Source organism: Panthera leo, chromosome E1, assembly GCF_018350215.1.
Source record: "Panthera leo isolate Ple1 chromosome E1, P.leo_Ple1_pat1.1, whole genome shotgun sequence".
Classification (NCBI taxonomy): domain Eukaryota; kingdom Metazoa; phylum Chordata; class Mammalia; order Carnivora; family Felidae; genus Panthera; species Panthera leo.
The window spans coordinates 10,174,619-10,201,025 of NC_056692.1; the positions used below are offsets into that span (position 1 = coordinate 10,174,619).

Consider the following 26,407-nt stretch of genomic DNA (forward strand, 5'->3'; position numbering starts at 1 on the left):
ATTTTATTTTGTTTCATAATTATGTATGGTTCCAAACTCAAAGCTACAAAATGAAGTGCACTTAGTGAAAAGTAGCTTCTATCTCTACCCCATCTGCCCTGTTCCCTCCCACGTGGGCAGCTATTTTCTTTAAAATAGATACCTTGCTTCCTCACTTCTCTTTATTCTCTTACCGTGATTTATTTTCCTTTATATTTCTTATCATGCCTGACACTATTACCTTCTTTCACTGATAGAATGTAAGCTCAAGAGAGCAGGGACTTGAGATGTGCTAAAGTAAATACATTTCTCAAATCTTATTTAGGGCCATTCAAAGGGATATTTGTGTTGATTTTTCCCCCCTTTTGAGTATAGATTAGCTGTGTACTTTTTAAAAAATTGTATTATTTGCTGTGTCATATCAACACATTAATTATGCCTTTACAGCCATTTATTTATTTATTTATTTATTTATTTATTTATTTAAAGTTTATTTCTTTTGAGAGAGGAAGAATGTGTGAGTGGTGGAGGGGTAGAGAGAGGAGGAGAGAGAGAGAATCTCCTCACTGTCAGTGCAGAGCCTGACTCAGGGCTTGAACTCACAAACCATGAGATCATGACCTGAGCTGAAATCAAGAGTCGGATGCTTAACCAGCTGAGCCACCCAGGCGCCCCACGTTTACGGCCATTTAAAATCACACAGGCAATGTGATAGAGTGGACATACCAGTGACAAGGAGTGAGGGGCCCCTGCATCTGAGCCCAGCTCTGTTCCCACATACAGATGATGTAGGAGTAGGTGACGACGGCCTGTGGCATGTGCTGCCGTGTCTGAGAGGCCCCAGCTTCCACGTCTCGCTCAACAACCATTCAGGACACAGGAGTGTTTGTTATGCAGGAGGATGGGGGTGCTTCAACTCTGGTGTGAACTAGACTTTGTTTGCAGTCCGTTGTGCTAGAAGGTGACATGTGTGTTCTGAAAATTACCACAGTCTGAAAAAATTGCTCAGTAAAAACCGCCGAGTTTATGGGCAAATTGGAATTGGAGGCATAATACTCCAGACATTGGTGAGTGAGATGTTAAAAAGAACACGATCGAAACGTTAGCACAGTTTTCCCGTGCGTGTTAGATGGTGGACAAATACATAACACTGAAATAAATATGACACTTTACCTCGTAAAGACCGGATTGTTTCTAGAAACGGGCGTTGAAGCGCCGCGGGCTGTGAATTCAGCTGGGTGCAGCGTCTTCGGTGTTTCTCCTCGAGGTTTTTACCTGCTTTTACTCATGGAGGAAGCTGCAACATAAGCAAGTGATCATTTTGTGTCGTGCTCAGATTTTTCCTAATGATCATGTTGGAACAAGTTACGTCTCGTGAGCAGATGGTAGAGCAGAACTGACTGTATTTTCCTCTCTCTCCCTTAGATGACATGCCAATGGGAGCTGCTGGCAAGCGTGCTTCAAACGAGTTCTTGGTGTGTGCAGGGTATGTTTACGTATATTAAATGAAAAGATTGCTCTCGTTTTGAGTTTTGTGAGGAAAGTTAGGGGACTTTGACTGTGTTCCTGATTCTTAAAATTTAGTTTCACAATGTGTCGTTTTTGGTAAACAAAGTTTAAATTGTGGCAAAACACGTGAAATCTGTCATCTTGGCCGTATTTAAGCTTACAGTGTAGTAGCGTTAAGTACATTCACGATGTGGTGCAACCACTCTCCGGAACTTTTGCGTCTTGCAAAAGTCAAACCCAGTACTCATCATGTAATAGCCTTCCCCATTTCTCCCATCCCTAGGCACTGGTAACTACCATTCTGCTCTCTGTTTCTATGGATGTGACTATTTTATAGACCTCAAAAAAGTAGGATATACAACACGTGTCTTTTTGTGACTGGCTTCATTCAGTCATCATAATATCCTCAAGGTTCATCCATGTTAAAGCATGTGTCAGAATTTCCTTTTTAAGGCTGAATCATATTCCATTCTACACACATACCGTATTTTCTTTATCCATTCTTCTCTCAACGGACAATTGTATTTCTTCTACCCCTTGGCTATTGTGAATACTTCTGCTATAAATGTGAATGTGCAGATACCTGTTTGAGACCCTGCTTTCAGTTATGTTGGATATATACGCAACAGTGGGGTTGCTGGATTCATATCATATTAGAAGTGTTTGTGGAGCTGCCGTACTGTTTTCCTCCGCGGTTGTACCATTTTACATTCCTACCAACAGTGTACAAGGGTTCTGGTTTCTCTACATCTTCAGTAGCACTTGTTACTTCTTTTTTTGGGTGTGAGGTAATAGCTCATTGTGGTTTTGATTTGCAATTCTGTTAATGATTAGTGGTTTTGAGTGTCTTTTCATATACTTGTTGGCCATTTGTATGTCATTGGTTGTTGAGTTGTAGGAGTTCTTTATATATTTTGGATATTAACCCTTTATCAGATATATGATTTACAGATATTTTCTCCCATTCCAAAGATTGTTTTTCCAGTCCTTTGAGCATAGAAGTTTTAGAATTTTATGTAGTCTCATTTGTCTATTTTGTGTGTGTGTGTGTGTGTGTGTGTGTGTGTGTGTGTGTGTGTGTTTGGTGTCATATTCAAGAAATCATTGCCTAATCCAATGTCATGAAGCTTTTCTCCTATGTTTTCTTCTAGGAGTTATTGTATTGTATTTTAGAGACCAAGCAGGAGAGAAGGGTGGGGCGGGGGGCGGGGGGGCAGAGAGAGACTCTTAAGCAGGCTCCATGCTCAGTGTGGATCCCAACATGGGGCTCGATCCCACAACCCTGGGATTGTGACCTTCGCCGAAATTAAGAGTCAGGTGCTCAACTGACTGAGCCACCCAGGTGCCCCACTGAATGTATTAGTTCTAAAGGTTTTTTGTGTGTGAAATCTTTAGGATGTTCTACATTGAAGATCATGTTTCCATGAACAAAAATAATTTTACTTTTTCCATTCAAATTTGAATGCCTTATATTTCTTTTTTTGTGCCTAATTGCTCTGGCTAAGAGTTGAATAGAAATGATGAGAGCAGGCATCCTTGTCTTGTTCCTGATCATAGAGAAAAGGCTTTCAGTCTTTAACCATTGAGTATGATGTTAATTGTGGGCTTTTTATATATGGTATTTATTATGTTGAGGTAATTTTTTTCAATTCCTAGTTTGTAATGCTTTTTTAAAAATTGTTTTTGTTTAGAGAGAGAGAGCACACGAGCTGGGGAGAGGAGCAGAGGGACGGAGAGAGAGAGAATCTTAAGCAGGCTCCACGTTTAGCATGGAGCCCAGTGAGGGGCTCAATCTTAGGACCCTGGGATCATGACCTGAGCTGGAAGAGTCAGATACTCGACCAGCTGAGCCCCCCAGGCACCCCTGTTGAATGCATTTTGTCATGAAAGGATGTTGGGATTTTGTCAAATGCTTTTTCTGCATAAATTGAGATAGTCCTGTGGTTTCTGTCCTTTCTATTGATGTAGGTGTGTTATAAATCACATTTGGTCATGATTTATGATCCTTTTAATGTGTTGTTGAATTTGGTTTGCTAATATTTTGTTAAGGATTTTTGCATCAAATTTCATAGGGGAAGTTGTGCTGTAGTTTTTTTGTTTTTGTTTTTGTAGTATCTGCGTGTGGTTTGGTATTAGGATAATGCTGAACTCATGGAATGAGTTTGGGAGTATTTCCTCCTCTTCAATATTTTGGAAGAGTTTGAGATGTTGATGTTCTTTCTTTCTTTCTTTCTTTCTTTCTTTCTTTCTTTCATTTATTTAATTTTTGAGAGAGAGACTGAATGAAAGTGTGGGAGGGGCAGAGAGAAGGAGACACAGAATCAGAAGCAGGCTCCAGGCTCTGACCTGTCAGCACAGAGCCCCATGGGGGGCTCGAACTCACAAACCATGAGATCATGACCTGAGCCGAAGTCCAACGTTTAACCAACTGAGCCACCCGTGCACCCCTGATGTTCTTTAAATGTTGGGTAGAATTCACCAGTGAAAGTCTTAGGCTTTTTTTGGTGTTGGAAGGTTTTTGATTACTGATCAAGTCTCCTTAGTTATGGGTCTGTTCAGATTTTCTCGTTCTTTATCATCCAGTCTTGGTAGCCTGTGTGTGTGTAGAAATTTATACATTTCTTCAGGTTATCCAGCTTGTTGACAAGTATTTTGCAATTTCTTAAGATTTGTTTTGTGACCTAATGTGTGGTCTATCCTGGAGAGCGTTTCGTGTATCCCTGAGAAGAACGGATGTTCTTCTGTTGGTGGGAGGAGTGCTTGGTGTATGTCAACAAGATCCAGTTGGTCTAGAGTGTCGTTCAAGCCCTGGTTCTTTATTGATCTTTTATCTGGTTGTTCTATCCATTATTGAAAGTGGGGGTACAGCTATTATTATGGAATTATCTATTTCTCCCTTCAATTCTGTCAGTATTTGCTTGATCTATTTGGGAGAGCTGATGTTTGGTGCATAAATATTTATGATTGTTATATTTTTCTGGTTAAGTGACTCTTTAATCATTATACATTATGTCCTTTTTTGTATCTTGTAACAGTGTTTGACTGAAAGTCTTTTTTGTCTGATATTATAGCTGTGCCTGCTCTCTTCTGGTTACCATTTGCATGGGATATTCTTTCACTTTCAGCCTAATAGGGGAAGATAGATTACTGTCATTTTGTTACTTTTATGTATGTCTTGAGGCTTTTTGGTCCCTCATTTCCTCTCTTGCTACCTTTCTTTGTGTTTTGTTCTTGTTGTAGTGACATGCTTCAGTTCACATTTCCTATCGTGTGTATTCTATAGATATATTCTTTGTGATTACTATTGGGACTACATGAAATATCCTAACAGTTACAACAATCTCATTTAACTGATAACTTCAGTTGCCTACAAAAACTCTACTCCTGGGGCGCCTGGGTGACTCAGTTCGTTAAGTGTCCGACTTCAGCTCAGGTCATGATCCCACAGTCTGTGAGTTCGAGCCCCGCATCAGGCTCTGTGCTGACAGCTCGGAGCCTGGAGCCTGCTTCGGATTCTGTGTCTCCCTCTCTCTCTGCCCCTCCCCTGCTCTCTCTCTCTCTCTCTCTCTCTCTTTCTCTCTCTCACACTCTCTCTCTCTCTCTCTCAAAAATAAATAAACATTAAAAAAATATTTAAAAAAACCCTCCTAATGGAGAGTATGGGAGTACACTACCCCCCATTTATGTTATTGATGTCACAAATGGCATCTTTATATGTTCCTTTTTCTTGTAAATTTTTTTAATGTTTTTGAGAGAGAGAGAGAGAGCACGAGTAGGGGAGGGGCAGAGAGGAAGACAGAATATGAAGCAGATTCCAGGCTCTGAGCTGTCAGCGCAGAGCCGGATGTGGGGCTCAAACCCACAATCTGTGAGATCATGAGCTGAGCCAAAGTCAGACATTTAGTCAACTGAGCCACTCAGGCACCCCATGTGTTTCTAATAATATCATAGATTTATGGGCTTTGGGGTACTTTTGTCTCTTACATTGTATAGAAGAATTGGGGCATGCTGATCTTAAAGGAGAGGGGAAAATAGTGATAGCAGGACTACATAATGGCTCTGAAAGCTTCTCTTCTGTCATCGGTCTGTTTCCCTCTGGTGTGAGAACAGCATGTCCTAACTGGGAGCTGTTCTTTCAACCTACCTCCCAGGATTTGTGGCAGGAGTGCCCACACCAGGGAGTATAGAAATGGGTCCAGAGAGAGGTAGTGAGTATTTTGGAAACAAAAAACAAAAAAAAACACTCTACCATAAGATATTAAGTGCAGGTGAAAACAGAAATTACTAAAAATACATTGAAATTATGCTGTATGCAAAAATAAAATGGTTTGATGCAGGTATAAGACATATTGTTTGTGAAGTCGTTAAAACTTTGCACCTCCGTATCCCAAACTGTCATCTCATATGCCAGTCTATGCAATGTTGGTAGTAGTAGGTCTCATTCTTCCTCAGAGCCTCACTTTTGTTGAAAGTAGTTTGAAATATTTAACCTAAGTCTTTCCGGGAAAATTTCTGACCCCTAGATAAAAATGACTCATTTCCGTAAAATAGAAGTGTATTGTATTTTGGGCAGCCTGCTTAGTCTTTCTAGTATTCCATGCAGGTCAAACGTGACTTTGCACATAGAGAGTCCTCTGAACTGCTTTACTTAGTGGGGGTGGGGAGGCTGTGCTGGAGACTCAGGGCATGCATAGACCTTCCCTCTCCTCATCCTGGGCTTAGGGAGTCAAGTAATGGTTAAATATTGATATTAATATAAAGCTAGACAGAAATTTGGCTTCAGTGGTCTTAGCTAGCTGGTGCTCTGGGGATTTCTCCTGGGAAGACTTTGTAGACTGAGCAGGTCTGCTTGAAGGTTCTGTCCAGAGACTGTCGGAGACCACATTTCCAGAACACCTGTCATGGCTGCTTATCTCCTCATATGCTGGGAGAGGATTGCTTAGGATTCCCTGAGAGAGGTGCTTTGAATTATGTATGAAGTTGCTCAATTTATATCATAGGGCACTCTTACTCAGCTTCTAATTTCCCTTTGGTGAAAAGATATTAGAACTTGACGATGTATATGTTAAAAGAAATTCCCAGATGTACTTGCTTCACTAAGTCTTTACTAACTCATTGAATTGAGACAGTAGGAAGACGACATTTGTTCATTCACATTCTGATCTGATGGCCGTGCTGGCTGTTGTCTTACTGAGGAACTTAGGCTCTCAGGCTTGTGCGAGCTCTGGGTTGCAGGCACCACAGTTGGTTAATGAAGTCTTATAAACCTGTTTAGTTTCCACTAGTAGAAGTTTTTGGTTTTGTTTTGTTTCATTTTCAGGTTGTAGGTAAACTTCACAATCAGATATATAGATATTAAAAACACACATTATTGTATTTAAAAGATACTTAACATTATGCTTGACACTAATGTATGTGTCAACTGTACTTCAAGATGGATGGATGGATGGATGGATGGATAAATGAATACACGACAATGAGAATTACCTAAATGGAAAAATAGAGTGAGCTTATAGACAAAAAGCTAGAAACAACAGTCCTGACTGTAGCGTGGTTCACACTAAAGGTTTAGTTTTCTTGCAAGATGAGAAGTCAAAATAAATAGCTGTTGTCTTCGTTTCTTTGGCTCAAGGAAGTTGTCTCCAATTCTTTTGGCCTGTTGTTCATAGTTCAAAGGTAGTTGCTGAAGCTCCGGCAAGCATACCCACAGTCCAGGCAGGAGGAAGGAGGAAGAGTGGATCGAAGACTTCCACTTACATCTCATTGACCAGGAAAGATATATGACTACTCATGGCTGCAAAGGAGTCTGGGATGTGTCATAATTTCACTGAGCAAATTGCCATCTTCCATAAAATTTGAGTTCTGCTAGTCAGAAAGAGTGGGTGAATGGATATTGGAGAAAGCAACTAACATCTCTATTAGAGATGAGATTTTATTTAAATATGAAATGCTCTAATATTTCAAAAGCTCTAAAGTGACACTTTAGATGAATATCATATTGTTTGTTAGATAAGTATACAGTCTCTTGATATCTGTAATATTGTAATTTGAGAAAAAGTATTAGATTCATGTGGCTTTTTTGGACTTATAGGAGGACAGAAAAATGAAATAAATCACCTTTTAAGGCCCGGCATTGTCCCTGATGTGTCAAGACAGGTTGCAAATTGAATTGAAAGTCATCCAAGGACATCCTGTTTCTGAATTTATGAAAATCAAGGGGAGAGGCTGTTACAGAAACCCAGTACTAACACCTCACCATGTGGGCCTCAGATCAATAATGTGCTTTGAGAGTTGTACAGTGTTATTTGCAATCTTTTTAAAAGTCAGAAGTTCTTTGGGAATGCTTACTGCATTCATAACTTTTGTAAACATTCCTGTCATCTTTGCTCATGAACTTCCTGTTCTTTCACCCAGCATATTTTCCTAGAAATATTTTTTTTCTCTCACATAATAAAGAATAGCAGAATGTGAGCAGATGAAACTGAGTTTTGCCAACCTACGGACATTTCCTATTGTCGTAGAGGAATGTTTTTCCAGTTTTTGTTAGAATTCTTCGTCCTCAATAAGCATCTGAATGTCTGGAGAGTCTTTTAAATGACTAATGTGATTTTCTGTGCCTTATTTTTTGAGATGATCATTTTTTATTCACATAGAAGCGATCGTTTGGCCCCTTCTAGAATCTTCTCTAAATATCACCAATGTGTCAAATGAAAGAAAAACAGGCTTACTTGGATCTCTTGCCTTTTTCAATAAATTACGGTTGCAGGCAGTGCCAGCCTACCGTGTCCCCTCACAGTGAGACAGCACCAATTCCGGTCCCTACTCAGATAAGGAATTATCAGCGCATAGAGCAGAATCTTACATCTACTGCCAGCTCTGGCACAAATCTGCACGGTTCTCCAAGGTAAGCTAGTGTTCTCTTTTCTTCCTTTTCTTTTAAAAAATGTGTTGTTATTATTCAAAGATCTGTTACTTTCCGGGGCGCCTGGCCGGCTCAACTGGTGGAGCATGCGACTCTTGATCCGGGGGTTGTCAGTTCAAGCCTCATGCTGGGTGTGAAGATTACTTAAAATTAAAATCTTTAAAAAAAAAAAAATTGTATCCTTAGAAATAGGAAAGAGACTGCATCCATAAATTGGTACAAAATGTTTTTGAAAATAATCAAAATCAAAAAGACCTCTTGGATGTTATAAAATATAACTGAAATAGATAAAAATAAATGTTGGAAGACAAAGTTGAGGCCGTATCTGAAATAGGTGAATCAAATAAAGCAGGTGGAAACTATGAATAAAATATATTCTTCAGGGGTGCCTGGGTGGCTCAGTTGCTTAAATGTCTCTTTCTCTCTCTCTCTTTTTTTAATGTTTATTTTTGAGAGAGGGCAAGCGTGAGCCTGGCGGGGCAGAGAGAGAGAGACAGAGGATCTGAAGTGGGCTCTGTGCTGACAGTGGTGAGCCTGATGCAGGGCTCGGACTCAGGAGCCACCAGATCATGACCTGAGCCAAAGTCGGATGCTCAACCAGCTGAGCTACCCAGGCACCCCAGATGTCTGTCTCTTGATCTCAGTTCAGATCTTGATCTCAGGGTCATGAGTTCAAGCCCCACACTGGGCTCCACACTGGGCATGGAGCTTACTTAAAAACAAAAAAAAAGAAAAAATCTTCAAGTGTTAATTAATGTAGGCATTCCAGAAAGAACAAGTAAAATGGTGAAGAAGAAAATTCCAGGAAATAATCAAGAGAAAGTTTTCCAGGATTGGAGAACACAAGATTTTAGGTTAAAAGGGCCCACCTAGTGTAGAGCTCAGTGAATGGAAGAAGATTCGTAGGATGTAAACTGAGAAAACTTCTACAAAGAGCATTTTGGCAGTATCTGTGAAGATTATTAACGGATGTATCTTTTGAACCCAGCACTCTAACTTCTGGCAATTCATTCTATGGATATACAGTCCTTGCCTGTGTATGAAATTACATATACACAGGTCGTTAATTGTTACAATAGCAAAGGATGAGAAGTAAGCCAAGTTCCCACCAGTAAGTGACTGCTGTAAGGTCCACCTGTGACAACAGAGCACCTTCCATAAAAAGAGGAAGGAAGCTCTCTGTGCACTAAGGTAGAAACATTTCCAAGGTATTTTATAAAATGAAAAAAGCAAAGTGATAACAGGATTAGCAGTGGTTTTCAAAGTGTGGTTCATGTGTGGCTTCCTTCCAGAAGGTCCATGAGGTCAAACCTGTTTTCATGATACTGGGACATCGTTTGCTTTCTCTCACTGTGTGGACATGCACTGATAGTGCAAAAGCAATGACGTGCAAATTGCTGGTGCCTTAAAATGCATCACGGTGGTGGCACCCAACCACACTGTGAGTTTTTGTATATTTTACCAGCAGCACTGTGGTACCAAGGAATGTCTTTAATGAAGCCTCCAAAGTTATTATTTCTCTTTGGCAATCGCCACCTCGAGTGGCATGTGGGCATAAAGCACTGATGCAGCAGATTGGAGGAGTTCTCTTAAGGAGAAGCTCTCGCGTGATTCAGTTGCAAGCTGAACCATAGCCCCTTTTTCACGGAGCGCCGTGTTTTCGTGAAAGAGCAACTGACAGACTCCAGCTGTGGGCGTCTGGCGGCTCGTGAGCCAAGTCTGCCACCACCTGGAAAATAAGTATCGTGAAACGTGAGCTCTTGAGCAAAAATTAGAGTTTTTGAAAACTCTTGATTCACTGCTGTGATCTTGACAGCTTCTGCTATGCCTTGACAGCCACTTCTGTTAAGGTTTGTGGTGATATTTTGGTACGAATGTGACTTTTTGATGCCCTGTGATGTGGTCGACATTTGGAATATCAACCAACATTTTTCAAGTGACCGAATGTTTAAAAACCGTGCATAGATAAAATATCCAGTCCAGGGGCTCCTGGGTGGCTTAGTTGGTTGAGCGTCCAACTTCGGCTCAGGTCGTGATCTCGTGGTTCGTGAGTTCGAGCTCCGTGTCGGGCTCAAAAAAACAAGGTCCAGTCCAAGTACAAGGGACTTTGCAAAAGATTAGAGTCTAATGTAATGGAGTACAAGATTTCATTGAAGTAGTTTCAGATTCTACATTGCAGCTAATCTTTTTTAAATGTCCATTTGCTGAGTTTTGGTATAGTATCAAAGATGAGCATCACAATTATTTGAAAAGGCTACCAAAATATTCCTCCTTTTTTTGAGGAGGAAGGCTGTATAAGGCTGTATTTTCTTCACGTACATCCCCTCATATGTACTGTGTTACATTAAAGATTGAATGCAAAAACAAGTATGAGAATCCAACTGTCTTCTATTGAGCCAGACATAAGAGATCTGAAAAAATGTAAAACAATGCCATGCTTCTCATGAATGTATTTTATTTGGAAGATATAATTAATTTTCATAACCTTATGTTACATGTCATAAGTTTGTTACTTTTAATGAATTACTAGTTACAAAATTTTTTCAGTTTTAACTTCTCATACAGTAAATATCAATAGGTATAAGTTGCATGAACAAAAACTCTGGGATATTCAGTAATTTTTAGGAGTATAAAGGGAACCTCAAACCAAAAAAATTGAAAATAGTTAAATCAAGATGGAAGTAAGATTTTATTTTCAGTCTGTTTGCTTGTGTGTAAATTAAGGAATTCTGGAAGGATATGTTAGAAACTGGAAATAATGGTAACCTTTGGAGTAGGATTGAGGAAATGTTGAGGATCAGGCAGACAGGGTACAGGATGGGAGGGAGACTTCGCGCCATGTAATTTTATACATTTTACATTTGTTCCATGTGACCACACCATATATTTTAAAAAATTCTGGGTAGCTCGGTTGGTTAAGCGTCTGACTCTTGGTTCCAGCTCAGGTCATGATCTCACAGTTTCATGAGTCCGAGCCCCACGTCGGGCTCTGTGCTGACGGCGTGGAACCTACTTGAGACTCTCTCTCTGCCCCTCCCCCACTTGCTCTGTCTCCGTCTCTCTCAAAAAAACAAACTTTTAAAAAAGAAAATTCTATTCCATGGCAGATTGTCAGGAAGTTTTAGGGAAAAAAAACAAAACAAAACAAAACAAAACAAGACAGAAATAGAGTCCTAGAACCTGCCAGAGAGGGCACAATTTTGTTTTTCTTTTCAGATCTGCAGCGGTACGAAGGTCTAACACCAGCCCTATGGGCTTCCTCCGGCTGGGATCCTGCTCCCCGGCACCAGCAGACACAGTGCAGACAGTTGGACGGAGACTCTCCACTGGGTCTTCCAGACCTTATTCACCTTCCCCTTTGGGTAAGGAGAGCAAAGCTGTGTTTTCAACTTTTTTTATTCGCTGTGACAAATCTGACGGGACGCTCTTTACGCCAGTCGTGATGGTGGCTCGCGACGACAGTGACTCTCAGCTGATGGGGAGCCATATCCTTCCCCCAGCTGCACCCTACACCTGGCCCCCGCCTGAGCATCTCTGTGTAAATTTGTTAGGACCGCTACTGGAAATGTAATAATAAATGAATCTCAAAGGTAAAAAGTCTCTCCATTGGGTTTGGGCTGTAAACACACAACATCGGAAACCCTAGAGGAAAGTACATGAAACGCCTGCCCACTTAGCCCTCCGATTTACAGGATTAGAAGACAATAGTGTACCTTGCGTGCCGGCTCGTGTTCTCCAGAGGCCTCCCGGCTCTGGGAGGAAGATGGTAGCGGCTTCGTTATGGATCTCTCCACCTCTCGTGGAAACCGTACGCAGGGCAAGGGGAATGCTAGAACGAGCAGGGACGCAGCAGCAGCAACAAACCAAAAAACGAACCTTAAACCACGGTTTCGGGGGAATCGAGAGAGAAAGTGCTCCGACTTCAGAATATAAGCAAGAGGGGCCAAAGCCGCTGAGATGGCAGAGTGCGCGAGAGACCTCACCGGTGTGGTGGGGAGGGGAGGGGCAGGGGATGCCCAGAGGGCCCGGCAACAGGTCTTAAGGCCTCATGGTGTAGATCCCAAACTTGCCCCCGCCCCTGCCCCGCAAGGTGTATGAATGCATTTATATCTTTTTTACTTCTAAAAGAAGAGGGCCCCACCCTCAGGCAAAGCTGCTGGAGTGAGAGTGAGGGCACGTGAGGAAATTTCAGGAGGAGGCGGAGTGAGAAGGATGGAAGTGGTGCCCAGGAGCCCTGATTCCAAAAAACGCAAAACCATAATGATAATGTTTTTAAAAATTTATTTCTCCACCTCACCTGCAATGGTTTTGAAGCTGTTTCTTAGCTGAAAAATCTTCCCCAGACAAAATCCTGGCCCTCCTTCACCCCCTCGGCAGCGCTTGGGGGCCCTTCAGGGTCTCCAGAGACGAGGTCCAAGCCTTATGCTTGCACTCAAGGAAAAGGCCCTTCCTCGGGACCTAAGTGTCGCCTGCCCACCTAGCTACCGGGTCAGTGCCTTTTTGTTTTTATAGACCCATGTCTCCTGTCTGCTTAAACTCCCTGGGCCTTCTCAGCGCTTCCTCCTGTTAGTTTGGGTTCTCAGAGGTGGATGCAGAGAAGGTAGCTGCAGGGACGTGCCAGAGTGACTCGGGAGATACCTGTGATGGAACGGGGGTCGGGGGCAGCAGGAATCTGGGGGAGCCCCTTCAGATCACCTTGCAGATCTGACTCCTGGGAGGGGGAGAGGAAGCTAGGAGGCGTGGGCGGGGGCGTCTTGACTAGGGTGAGCTCTCGGAACCTTTTAGCCAGGCCCAAGGGGCGTCCCCAGACACTGCATTGTCCAGGTTCCCTGACCTGCTGGAATGGCCTGAATTAGTGCCTCGCCCACATGCGGTGGTTGTCTGGGAGCAGCCCTGGGGAACTGGCCTTGTCAGGAGCCTCAGGGATGGGGTGGGTGCAGAGGGACAGCAGCTGGGCTGTGAGTCAGCTGCGCCCCCTGCGGCCCCACCCGCCTCAAACACTGCAAGCTCTTGGTACTTCTCTGTCTTAAGTGACCTACCTGTTACAGGCTTTAATTTGTTTACGTGGCTTCCTTCCCTGGCGATCTTGTTTCAAGGCAGAGTATATGGTAGCGTGCCCAGCACCCAGCACATGGGTCGCTCAGTAAGTGTCAGCAGAAATAAATCTCTGCCTAATCAAATTTTGTGAACTATGATGTACTGTGCAATTTGTGCGTGTGTTACCTGTTTCCGTCCTTCGTTGGTTTTGAATCCTTTCTCCTTTTCCCCATTTGCCCGTTCGTAGTTGGTACCATTCCTGAGCAATTTAGTCAGTGCTGCTGTGGGCATCCTCAGGGTCACGAATCCAGGAGTAGAAACTCATCAGGTAGGAAATATATTTGCTGTACTAATAATTTTAATCCTGTTGTAAGTGGATTTGTGTTATGTTTCTCTAGTCTTATCAAAAGAATAGAACGGGCATGAAATATTTTATCTGTTATCCTACTGTTTAGAATCTTGGTCTAATATGTTTTAGCGTTATCATCCAATCCACAAAGTATTTCTCTTTGGGTAGATGATTCTTTTATGAAAGTAAGTCTTAGAAACTAAGTAACTGAGCTAAATTTTGGTCATTGTCACAAAGATCATGAAAGTCAATCTAGAAAATGAAATTTCATTGTTTTGATTACTACTATTCTTGATAAGAGCTACCTGAGATAAACAGGAAATAGAGATGTTTATTTGCTTTATTATATAATATGTATATGCCCGAAAAGATGTGTGTAAATCACACTTTTGTAAGTCAAGTTTTATTGTATGTGCATTTGAAGAGTTGGCCAATTAAAGGAATCCTGTGGTACTTAGAATCTCACTCTTTTCTTAGTTTTTCATATTTTGTGTTTCCCTAAAAATAAGTCTTAGGTAACTTTCTCCAAATCATAACATTTTGCTGTTAATTTTATTTACTTGCGTGTATATATGTGTACATACGTACACGTGGGTACGTATACGTGCATATACACACACACACTAGGAGTGGGCAGCAGCAGCAAAAGCTCTAATTTCTTTTTGCGAAGATGATGGTTATGGGTCACCAAGGAGATTTATAGATCCTTAGCATTATTGGTGGTAGTGTGGCTTGCAAGAAGCGCCAAAGAATTTGTAACTGAAGCTCCAGGCTTACGTAGCAGACCTTAAATTGGCCACAACAAGGTTTGTGTGGGGAATTCTCTTGCTGCTGCCAACTGTTTACCATATCAAAACCCTATTTCGGGGCACCTGGCCGGCTCAGGGGCTTGAGCATCTGACTCTTGATTTCAGCTCAGGTCATGATCTCATGGTTCGTGGGATCAAGCCCCACATCAGGCCCTATTCTGACAGCCTGGAGCCTGCTTGACATTCTCTCTCTTCTCTCTCTCTGCCCTTCCCCTGCTCATGCTCATATGTGTGTGCTCGCTCTCTCAAAGAAAACCCCAAAAAGATCCTATTGATATGGTGTGCTCTTGATAAGGTGTGCCCTCAAGAGGCAAGAATCTGTGGACAAGTGTTTTCTTTGTAGAGAATATGGACTCTTTAGGTTATAAGTGAATTTCACTAATGAAACTGATAAAAAATGAATTATCCATAAAAAAATGAATTAGCTTGTTATTTTTAGACAAGTAAAATAAAATCCTAGAAAACTGTATTATCTAATTTTATATATAGATTTCCCCATATCTAAAGGGTTATTCTGGGTTGCTTTGAAAAGTTTCTTTTAGCTGCTACGTGAGAAAAGAGAATAATTACATTGGTATCCCCAAAGTATATATTCATATAAAGAGTAGAAATCATTTTGTTCAATATAGGTTTTTGTAGTTTTCATTAACTTTAACAATTTATGATATAGTTCTCTTTTGTGCTAATCAGACTATACATTCATCTGAGTTATTTGCTAGCTGCTGATAAAAACAGCTAACATACCCATCATCAACTTCTGTCTCCTGAGAATCCCAATGACTGTGGGCTTGTTACTGTTTTGTAAAAGATGCTTGAAAATAGTCTCTTGCCAAATAAACAGTTTTTTAAATAGCTCCTGAAAAATATGACATTTGTTAGAATTCTCACTTTAAGAATTGTCTTCTTAACCGTTAAGTTTTGCCCCACGCTTTGGGTGAACATTGGCTGCGTTCTTGGCAGGTTCTCCAGTGCCACAGGCCCAGTCACCACAGTCTCTCCTGTTGGGTGCTAGATTGCAGAGCGCCCCTACCCTCACTGACATCTACCAGAACAAGCAGAAACTCAGAAAGCAGCACTCGGACCCTGTGTGCCCATCCCACACTGGGGTTGGGTACAGCTACTCACCTCAGCCCAGTCGGCCTGGTGGCCTTGGAACCTCTCCCACCAAGCACATGGGGTCCTCTCCTCGGAGTTCAGACTGGCTCTTTAAAACTCCTTTACCAACAATCATTGGCTCTCCTACTAAGGTATGTTTGTTAAACTCTTTTGTCAGTGTTAGGACTTTGTTAAATTAGCGTTTGTTAAATGGAGCATCGAGTGCCGGATGTTGAGCCAAGGTTCAACAGTAGACCACAAGAGAAATTGAAATAGAGAATTCCATTCCTCTGTCTTGGCAGACGTACCTGGCATGCCTCGAGAGGCCACACGGGGACGTCAAGGCAGGTGCAGACGGAGAGAGACAGGACCTGGGGCACATGCCTTTATTAGGGTTCATGGATCGAGTTCTTTGGGGTTCCTGGGCTAAATTGGTCAATTCAAACCAAAAGAATGAGATTCTGGTAAGCTCCACAGGAGTCTTATCTATGGGACATATAAGGGGAAAGCCTGGGGGAGACTTTTGACGACCAGGGCTGTCGGAGGAGTCCTATCCAGAACTTACATTTCCTTGTGACTGTGCAAACCGCTGTCTAGGCCACAAGCTTACATGAGGGGCTCAAGGTCATTTAAGGTCCTGCAGGCCATATGGCCACACAAATTGAATGCAGAGGCAGCAATACTGTGGAGTAGCCCAGTTGAACTCTTGACAGTAGGTCATGAGCTAGTGTATAGTATAGTTAAGTACAGTAGTCCTTACCCCCAGGGGATATGTTCCAAGACCCTCAGTGGACAGCTGAAACCACAGATAGTACTAAACCCTATATACACTATTTTTTTCTTATGTACACATACTTACGATAAAGTTAAATTTATAAATTAGGCACAATAAGAGATTAATAATAGCTAATAACAAAAGAGAACAGTTACATATGCTGCAATAAGAGTTATATGAATGTGATATCTCTCTCTCTCTCTCTCTCTCTCTCTCTCTCTCTCTCTCTCAGAATACCATACTGTGGTCACTACAGTGAGATGTGATGATGTGAGATGATAAAATGCCTGTGTGTTGAGATGAAGTGAGGTCAGTGATATAGTGCTATGATGCAGTGTTAGGCTACTGCTGACCTTCTGATGATACCTCAACAGGAGGATCATCTATTCCAGACCAAGGTTGACCGCGGAAAACGAAACCACAGATAGGGAGACTCCTGTACACTAGGGAAAAGCTTCGTGGTGAAAACAACTGCAATTTAATGAACACTTGCTGGGTGCCAGGCACAGTCTTAGTTTAGGCACAGTCTAAAGCCACTTTACTTCCCGAATGCTTTATACACATGATCCTACTTAATCCCAGAGAAAGGAAATTGAGGGTACAGGGTATGAACCAACTGTCCAGGAGTGGAAGAGCCAGTGTGTGAACCTGGGTCTGACTTGTGCTTCTGAGCGCCGCACCGCGCAGCCTGACAACCCTGAATGCTGCCCGCATGGTAGTAACTCGCTTCCACATGTTTCTTCCTCAGACCACAGCTCCTTTCAAAATACCTAAAACACAAGCGTCTTCCAACCTGCTAGCCTTGGTTACTCGTCATGGGCCTTCTGAAGGGCAGTCTAAAGATGGGAGTGACCCACGGGAATGCTCTCATTGTCTCTTAGTACAAGGAAGTGAGAGGCAGAAGTCTGAGCAGCAGAACAAGGCAGTGTTTGGCAGGTAAAAGACAGCATTTCCTTCCAGCCTTTGATATGAAAACTGTAATGGTACATATATTTCTGGTATAAAGACAACCAGACCAAATTGGGTTAGTAGCTGGTTTATGCCACACGGTTGACAATATGAACTGTGTACCCTTAGAATCTCTGAAAACCTACAGGTGCTTCCTGCAACTGTGAATACAGAGCTCTCACTGAATTTCCTGAATGTTCTATCTCTGCTTTTTGTTTATTTCAGTTATTGAAGTTCATCTCTGCCTTGAATTGTTTGGTATCTATTTTTTGTCTCCTTCTTCTCTGACTTCCCATTAACCCTTTTGTGGCTTGGCTTAAATCCCCCTTATTATTTAAATGTCTGGATTTTTAAAGGATACTTTTCCGTTATTAACACCATTCTTCTTTTTAGGTCTGTCAGTACTGGGAAATTATCAGATCAACAAGTAAAGATGCCTTTAGGTGGACATCAGGGCAGCACGGACAGCTTAAATACAGAACGACCAATGGATATAGGTAAGACAAATGTGGTTTCTTTTTAGGCAGGTAATTTGTGAGTGCATGCGTTGGTTTCCTGTAATTGCTGCCACAGATTACCACAAGCGTGTAGCTTAAAACAACATAAATGTGTTATCGTACATTTCTGGAGGTCAGAGGTCTGCAGTGGGTCTTACTGGGCTAAAATCAGTGTGTTGACAAGGCTGCATTTCTTCCGGAGGCTCTAGGGGAGAATGCATGTCCTTGCCTTTTCCAGCATCTAGAGACTGCCCTCAGTCCTTGCTTGGATCCCTTCCCATTGGGGACCAGTCTAGACTCTGACCTTCTGCCTCCCTATTCTACCTTTAATGGATGCTTGTGATTACATTGGACCCACTGGATAATCCAGGATAATCCCTTTATTCTAAGGCCAGCCGATTAGCAATTTCGGTTCTGTCTGCAACTTTAATTACCCTTTGCCATTTAACGTAACCTACTTATGGTTTCCAGGCATTAGGACTTGGCCATCTTTGGCTGTGTAGGAGGCCAAGAGAAAGTAATGATTTCACCTGTCTGCTTCTGTTGACTCTTCATGAACCTACTGACCCAGATTTCTTCACCCACTCCTGTCATTTCATCTTCTTTCTCAGCACAACAAGATAGGGGCTCGTTAGGTATCTTGATGATCAACAGGTAGGAGTTAGAAGGAATTCTGGCCCAAGATTGGGTTATGTTGGTAGGATAATACTGGCCAAAGTGAGCTTAAATACACATATGCTCTTGAGCATTTCTTCTACTGTGAGTAGATCCTATAAAAAACGTAGGTCACTGAGATCCCCTGGCCTTTTCATAGTTGTTTCAGGGACTGTTGTGTCCACAGACTCACCTCTAGATTACTTGGACTGCTTGTCAAAAAAATAAAAACAAAGGGCAGGTTGCAGACCATAACCCAGACTTTTTAATTACATTTTCTGGGAATGGATTCTAGGATTCTGTATTTTTAATGAGCTCCCCACGTGATTATTATATACACTTAAATTTGAGAATCACTGTTGTAATCTCTTTGTTCTGGTTTTCTCTAGAATTTTTTTATTGACTCTCCCATTAGGAGAAGGAAATATTTCCAAAGAAGGAAATATCTGGATCATCAGATATCTGATTGAACATGGTTTCTAATCCAAAGAGAATGCTCCACTCTTTTCTTGCTTGCATGGTTTCTGAAGAGAAGTCCGATGTAATTCTTACCTTGTTCCTCTATAGGTGAGGTGTTTTTTCTTTGGCTTCTTTCAAGATTTTTTGCTTTGTCTTGATTCTCTGTAGTTTGAATATGATAGGTCTAGGTGTCATTTTTTTGGTACTCATCTTGGTGTTCTCTGAGCTCCCTGGGATCTGTGGTTTGGTCTGTCATTACTGCTTCATATATTTCTTCTATTCCTTTCCCTTTTTCTTCCCCTCTGATATTCTCATCATGTGTATGTTATACTTTTGTGGTTGTCCTACAGTTCTTGAATATTCTGTTTTTGTTTTGTTGTTCATTCTTCTTTGTATTTGCTTTCCAATTTTGGAAGTTCATATTGACGTATCTTTAAGCTAACCGATTCTCTCCTCAGCCATGTCCATCTACTGATGAGCTCATCAAATGCATTATTCATTTCTGTTTTGATGATTTTGATGTATAATGTGTCCTTTTGATTCTTTTGTAGAGTTTCCATAAACTCTCTGCTTATATTATCCATCTATTCTTACATGTTGTTTGCTTTTTCCATTAGAGTCCTTAGCATATTAATCACAGTTATTTTAAACTTCTAATCTGATCATTCTAATCTGCTATTTGTGAGTCTGGTTCTGATGGTTACCCTGTCTCATCAAACTAGTTTTAGCTTTTAGCTTCTCTTTTAATTTTTGTGTGTGTGAAAGCCTGACATGATATATTGGATGAAAGGAATTGAGTTAAATAGTATGAGGTTTTTCATTTTTCTGGCTAGGAGTTAGGCTATGCTTAGTGTTTCCTGTACCTGTAGGTGTCAGGCTAAACTTTTCTCTGCTGTTTTTGAGTTTCCCTAGATACCCTTCCTTAAATAACATCCGACCCTTGGCTAACTGTATATTTTCTCCTAAGAGTTTTATATCTTAGCTCTTACATTTAGATCTGTGATCTGCTTTGACCTATTTCTTGTCAAATAGGTCTTGTCAAATAGGATGATGTGATGTAGGAGTCCAACTTCATTCTTTTGTGTGTGGATATTCAGTGGTTCCTGCACTATTTATTGAAAACATTATTCTCTCTTCCATTGAATTGTTTTGCCAGCCTTGTAAAAAAAATCTATTGACTATAAATGAATTTATTTCTGGACTCTTTATTATATCAATCTATATGTCTGTTATTATGCTGGTACCATACTGCCTTGATTACTATAGCTTTATAGTAACCAAGGAAATGTGAGTCCTCCCCCTTTGTTCTTTTCCAAGATTGTTTTGGTTATCCTGGGTCCTTGAGTTTCCAATATGAATATTAGCATCCCCTGCTAAGATGAAATTTTTCCCTTGATTCACATGCTTTAACATATGAAAATCAATTAAGGTAATACATAACACTCAATATGCTAGGAATAGAAGTGAGTTTACTCACCTGATAAACCCACAACTAACATCATACTTAATGGTGAAAGACTGAATGCTTTTCCCCCAAGATCAAGAACAAGACAAAGATATTTGCTGTCATCACTTCCATTTACATCGCATCAGTGGCTTTTGCCAGGGCAACTTGGCAAAAATGACTACAACAATACAACAAACAAACAAAACACCCAGCTTGGAAAGGAAGAAATAAAATCACCTCTATTCACAGATGGCGTGATCCTGTATATAGAAAATCCCAAGTAATCCACTAAAAAACTATTTGAACTAATAAATAAATTCGGTAGCATGACAGGGTATAAGACCAATATCCAAAAATCCACTGTATTTCTTAGACACTGGCAAGAAACAATCTGAAAATGACATTAAAAAAACAATTCTATGTAAGATACCATCAGAAATAAAACACTTAGGGGGCTCCTGGGTGGCTCAGTTGGTTGAGAGTCCGACTTCAGCTCAGGTCACAATCTCACAGTTGGTGGGTTCGAGCCCCGCATCAGGCTCTGTGCTGACTGCTTGCTCAGAGCCTGGAGCCTGCTTCGGATTCTGTGTCTCCTCCTCTCTCTGCCCCTCCCCCGCTCACGCTTTGTCTCACTCTGTTTCTCAAAAATAAATAAATGCAAAAAAAAATTTTTTTTAAATACTTAGAAATAAATTGAATAAAAGGATAAAACTTTTATTCTGAAAGTTACAAAGCACTGATAAAATAAATTAAAGAAGACCTAAATATGGAAAGAAACCCATGTTTACAGATCAGAAGACTTACTCCCCAATTGATCTATAGATTGAATGAAACCCCTGTATGTGACAGGTCATTTTTCTCTTGCTGCTCCCAAAGTTGTCTCCTCATCTTCAGTTTTTGCTGTTTTACTCTGATGTATCTGGGTGTGGATTTCTTTGACTTTATCTTACTTTGAGTCTGTTGAGCTTCTTGGATATACAGATTCATGTTTTTCTTCAAACCTGAGAAATTTTCAGCCACTATTTACTTGGATTTTTTTTTTTTTTTTTTTTTTTTTTTGTCTCTCCTCTCCTCCTGGTGCTTCCATCATGCATATAATACACATTATGCATAGGTACCCATAATGGTGTCTCATAGCTCTTTGAGATTCTTTTCTCTTTTCTCCTGATGCTTCAGATTGCACAGTCTCTGTAGGTTTATCTTCAAGCTCATGGATTTTTTTCTTCTGCCAATTCAGATCTGCTGTTGAACCCCTGTAGTGAATTTTTAATTTCACTTATTCTTTTTAACTCCTGAATTTGCATTTGGGGTTTTTCTTAATAATTTCTCTTTGTATTGATATTATTTATTTGAGGAGACATTAATGTCATACTTTAAATTTTTTTTCTTGGGGCGTGTGTGGCTCAGTTGGTTAAGCGTCCGACTCTTGATTTTGGCTCAGGTCATGATCTCACAGTCATGAGATCAAGCCCTGCGTTGGGCCCTGTGCTGGGTATGGAGCCTGCTTAAGATTCTCAATCTCTGTCATCCTCTGCCCCTCCCCAGTTTGCACATGCTCTCTCTCAAAAACATTTTTTTTCTTGAGTATAGTTGACATACAATGTTACATTAGTTTTGGATATACAACATAGCAATTCAACATCTCTATACATTACGCTCTGGTCACCATAAGTGTAACTACCATCGGTCACCATAAATGCTATTACAATATCATTGACTCTCTTCCTTATGCTGTACCTTTTATTCCCATGACTTACTCATTCCGTAACTGGAAGCCTGTATCTCCCACTCCCCTTCACCCATTTTGCCTTTCCCCCTACCCTCCCCTTCTGGCAACCATCAGTTTGTTCTTTGTATTTGTAGGTCTGATTCTTCCTTTTTGTTTATTCGTTTTGTTTTTCGGGTTCCACATATGAATAAGATCATTTGGTGTTGTCTTTCTCTGTCTGACTTGTTTCATTTAGGCAAAATACCCTCCAGGTACATCCATGTTGTCACAGATGGCAAGATGCCAATCCTTTTTTATGGATGCATAGCATTCCACTGTATAGATAACACACACACACACCATTGTCTTTATCTAGCCATCTGTTGATGGACACTTATGTTGCTTCCATATCTTTGCTATTATAAATAATGCTACAGTAAACATAGGGGTGCATATATCTTTTTGGTTTAAAAAAATTTTTTTTAATATTTATTTATCTTTGAGAGAGAGTGAGCATGGACAGGGGAGGGGCAGAGAGAGAGGGAGACAGGGAATCTGAAGCAGTTTCCGCACTGTCAGCACAAAGCCCCACGTGGGGCTCCATCCCACGAACTGTGAGGTCATGACCTGAGCCAAAGTTGGACACTCAACTAAGCCACCCAGGTGGCCCACATAAATCTTTTTGAATGAGTGTTTTCATTTTGCTTGGGAAAATACCTAGGGGTGGAATTATTGGACCATAGGGTAATTGTATTTTTAATTTTTTGAGGAATCTTCATACCGTTTTCCACAGTGGCTGCACCAGTTGACATTTCCACCAGCAGGGCGTGAGGGTGCCTTTTTCTCCACGTCCTCACCAACACTTGTTATTTCTTGCATTTTTTTTTTTTTTTATTTTAGCCATTCTGACAAGTGTAAAGTTTTCCTTTACTTTTTAAAGTATGGTTTCCTTTAGTTATTTGAAGATGTTTAAAAGTGCTCCTTGGAAGTCGGCTAATTTTGACATTTGAGCCCTCTCAAGGGCAGTTTCTGTTTATTTTTCTTCATGTGTGTGGTCACTCTTTTTTTTTTTTAATTGTTTCTTAACGTTTATTTATTTTTGAGAGACAGAAAGAGTACGAGTGGGGGAGGGACAGAGAGAAAGAGGGAGAGGGAGACAGAACCCGAAGCAGGCTCCAGGCTCTGAGCTGTCAGCATAGAGTCCAACGTGGGGCTCAAACCCACAAACCGCAAGGTCATGACCTGAGCCAAAGTCGGACGCCCAACCGACTGAGCTTCCCAGGCGCCCTATGTGTGGTCACTCTTTACTGTTTATTTGCACATATCACATTTTTATTGTTGAAAACCAGACATTTTATATAATAGTTCTGTAGCAGTTCTGAATTCTGACTCCTCCAGTCCCTTACCCTTTGGCTTGTTGTTTTGGGCTTAATGTGTTTAGTCTTGTCTGGACTCTTCCCGTGAAATCTGTAGGCCTGGTAGTGTGAACCCTCTGGCGTCGGTCTTCGGAGAGCAAGCTTTGGCCATGTGTACACTTGCCCTGGGATGACGGTGGCTTTGACGGGGCTCTCTTCCACTCTTTCTTTGGTCTCTCAGGCTCTCCCTCTGTCGGTACCACAGCCAACTGGTGGGCCCTGCGGCTTGCCCTCCGAGGGCTCTATTTTTGACAAATTGTGGTGGATGTGAATTGTTCCGGTCTTGTCTGATTAAATCCTGGCCCTTTTGCAGAAGGAGTCTTTGAAGCCAGTCTTCTTTCAGCCTCGTTCTGACCACAGGAGGGCTCTTCTTAGCTGTCTCCCTCCCTGGTTCTCTCTATTAACCTTCTAGATGGTCTGTTTGGCAGCTTGTTGCTCTCATGGAGCCAGCAGCCTCCTCATTTGTTTATCACCAAAATCTTCATTGTTTTTGACAGTGCACTCAGAGAACTTTCTCGTGATCTGTTTCAAATAAAGTCCATTTCCTTGGGGAGGATTTCAGAATTCTTCGTTCCGTGTCTCCACCACCGTGGAAAATCCTGGGCACCCTTCTCTAGAGCTGGGTATGAGGATGCTGGCCCATTTCTTTCAGAGTGACTCCCTTGCTTTGTGACCTGGGTGCTGGGTGGGCTGGAAGCCTCTGGTCTTTTTGGCTTGCCTCTCTCTACAGGCCCGAGACCTCTGCTCGACAAGTGAACCGAGGTGAGGGCAGTAAAGCTCTAGCATTTCATCTACGCGCCCCGGTTCCACCCTCGGAGTGGGGGCTGGGTGGAGACACGGGTTCTTACCGAGATGTGGTAGATATTCTCGAATAAATGTTTCATTTCCTGCATGCCCTCAGGACATTTTGCAGCCGCTTTGAGCGGTTGTTTTTTGAGAAGTAATTTCCACCAGTTACGGTCGTGTCACCGAGGAGCAGGTCTGCGATGCCCCTCACACACAGCCCCTTCTGGGAGTGATTGCTCTGTGGGCTCTCTGCCAAAAGTCAGTCACTGGTTGTTGGGACCGTTTTTGGAAATAGCTCTTTTGAAAGAGCATATTATGTCTCGTTCTCCTTCACAAATAGATTTAAATTTGTAGGTTGTGTAAGTTCTACATGAATATACGTTCTGATTTCGGTCCGAGTTAGTGGATGTGAGACAGGTTTTTCTCCTTAAACAATATTTAGGCAGAAAATGCATATTTGATTATTTTTATTCTCTTTTTCTTTTCCATCTTCCACATGAACTTTATTGTCAGCATTTGAAATTGCACATTTCTCTAATCATGAAATTTCCTTTTCTGAAAATAAAAACATAAGCCCTTAAGAAACAATAGGATCATTGGCCCTTAAAATATACCCATGATTATCTTTAAATACATGTATACCCAATAAAATAAAATCATAACAATGTTACAGAAAGAGAGTATCTGTGTCGTTTCGTACATCTCCTGTGACAATAGGTGCTATTTAATTGATTCCCACTTACTGTTCCCTTACTCCCTAGAAGATTTTCATGAACTCTCTGTTCTGTTAATTAGATGCTTCAAGTTTGTCATGCTCTGTTGTGGATCACGGACACTGATGGCAATTTTTTTCTGTGTCTGGTTCAGTGTTTCTACTTTTAAATTTGTGATTTGCCTCCATCCCGTGACCTCAGAAATGTAATGTTTTCGAGATGCTTGGATGTGAAAAAGCTTTGGATGACTTCTGTTCATTCGCCTTAGTTTGGTGGAGAGGGACTTTTCTCCTCATCTTCCTTTAGCCCACGCTAAGCCCATCAGGCCCCTCCGACGTTGGACCCACCTCACACCCCCCTGACAGACACACGGCTGCAGTTCCAAGGCGTGTGCTTCGACTCCACTCTCTCCCTCTTTTCAAGCTCTTACTCTGTGGAGACTCCTGTTCTTCCTTCAGCTCTACCTCACATTTTTATTCTAAGTACTTGGTTTCCACTTTTTCAAATGACCCTCAACAGGCATGACTGCAGGTCACATACTCTGGAAGTTCACGGAAGTGACTCTGCATCCAAGGCTTTGGGGTAAAGAAGATTCACAGCTGTGAAGAGATTACTATAAAACACTATTAGTGGAGACCTACGTTGCATTTCTGATTTTAAGAGTAATAAATGCTTATTGAAAAAAAAAACCCTGATATAAAAGTACAGGTCTCCCTATAATCCCAGCCCCCAAAAGAAACACTATCAAAACGATGTAACATCTTGTGACCTTTTCACCGTAGCCCCCGCAGGAGCTTGTGGTGTGGTACTGGCACCTCCCATAGGAACAGCAGCAAGTTCCAGGGCTGTCCTGTTCACTGTAGGATCTCCTCCACACAGTGCCACGGCCCCCACTTGTACCCATATGGTCCTTCGAACGAGAACAACCTCAGGTGAAGCATCGTCTTATTATGATTTTGGCTAGTGTTGGGAGCACAGTGTTCTGTTGATGGCTTAATGGTGTGACTGAGCAAGTCCCTTGACCTCTCTGGACTTCAGTTTCTTTACCAATGACATGGAGATCATCATTGTCTTTACCTTAAAGGGTTGTAAGGTATGAATGGGACCTTATTTGTGGGAGGGGGAGACTTGATAAAATAAAAGTACTGTATATTTACAACTGCGATATTATAGCGATACGATCGAAGTGTGACTTCTCCATGATGAAGCAGCTATGCCTATATGGTGCTTCTTAGCTTATATTAAAGGCTTAATTTAGTACGGTTAGTACATTTTTTGAAATGGTAGATGGTTGTTTGTCTTTGC

The 26,407-nt window shown here is 41.5% G+C and overlaps 1 protein-coding gene across 4 annotated transcripts in view; it reads left to right on the plus strand.

Moving 5' to 3' along the window:
- Positions 1 to 26,407, plus strand: part of ULK2 (unc-51 like autophagy activating kinase 2) — an 83,602-nt gene that overhangs the window by 46,791 nt on the left and 10,404 nt on the right. For 2 of the 4 annotated variants that reach the window (XM_042917330.1, XM_042917333.1), the window contains 8 exons: positions 1,405 to 1,465; positions 8,255 to 8,392; positions 11,627 to 11,772; positions 13,695 to 13,775; positions 15,566 to 15,852; positions 17,224 to 17,411; positions 17,817 to 17,920; positions 25,885 to 26,034. In XM_042917330.1, the coding sequence (XP_042773264.1) occupies positions 1,405 to 1,465; positions 8,255 to 8,392; positions 11,627 to 11,772; positions 13,695 to 13,775; positions 15,566 to 15,852; positions 17,224 to 17,411; positions 17,817 to 17,920; positions 25,885 to 26,034 (1,155 nt within the window). The remainder of the gene's footprint in view (positions 1 to 1,404; positions 1,466 to 8,254; positions 8,393 to 11,626; positions 11,773 to 13,694; positions 13,776 to 15,565; positions 15,853 to 17,223; positions 17,412 to 17,816; positions 17,921 to 25,884; positions 26,035 to 26,407) is intronic. The other 2 variants (XM_042917332.1, XM_042917331.1) reach the window with 2 other exon arrangements.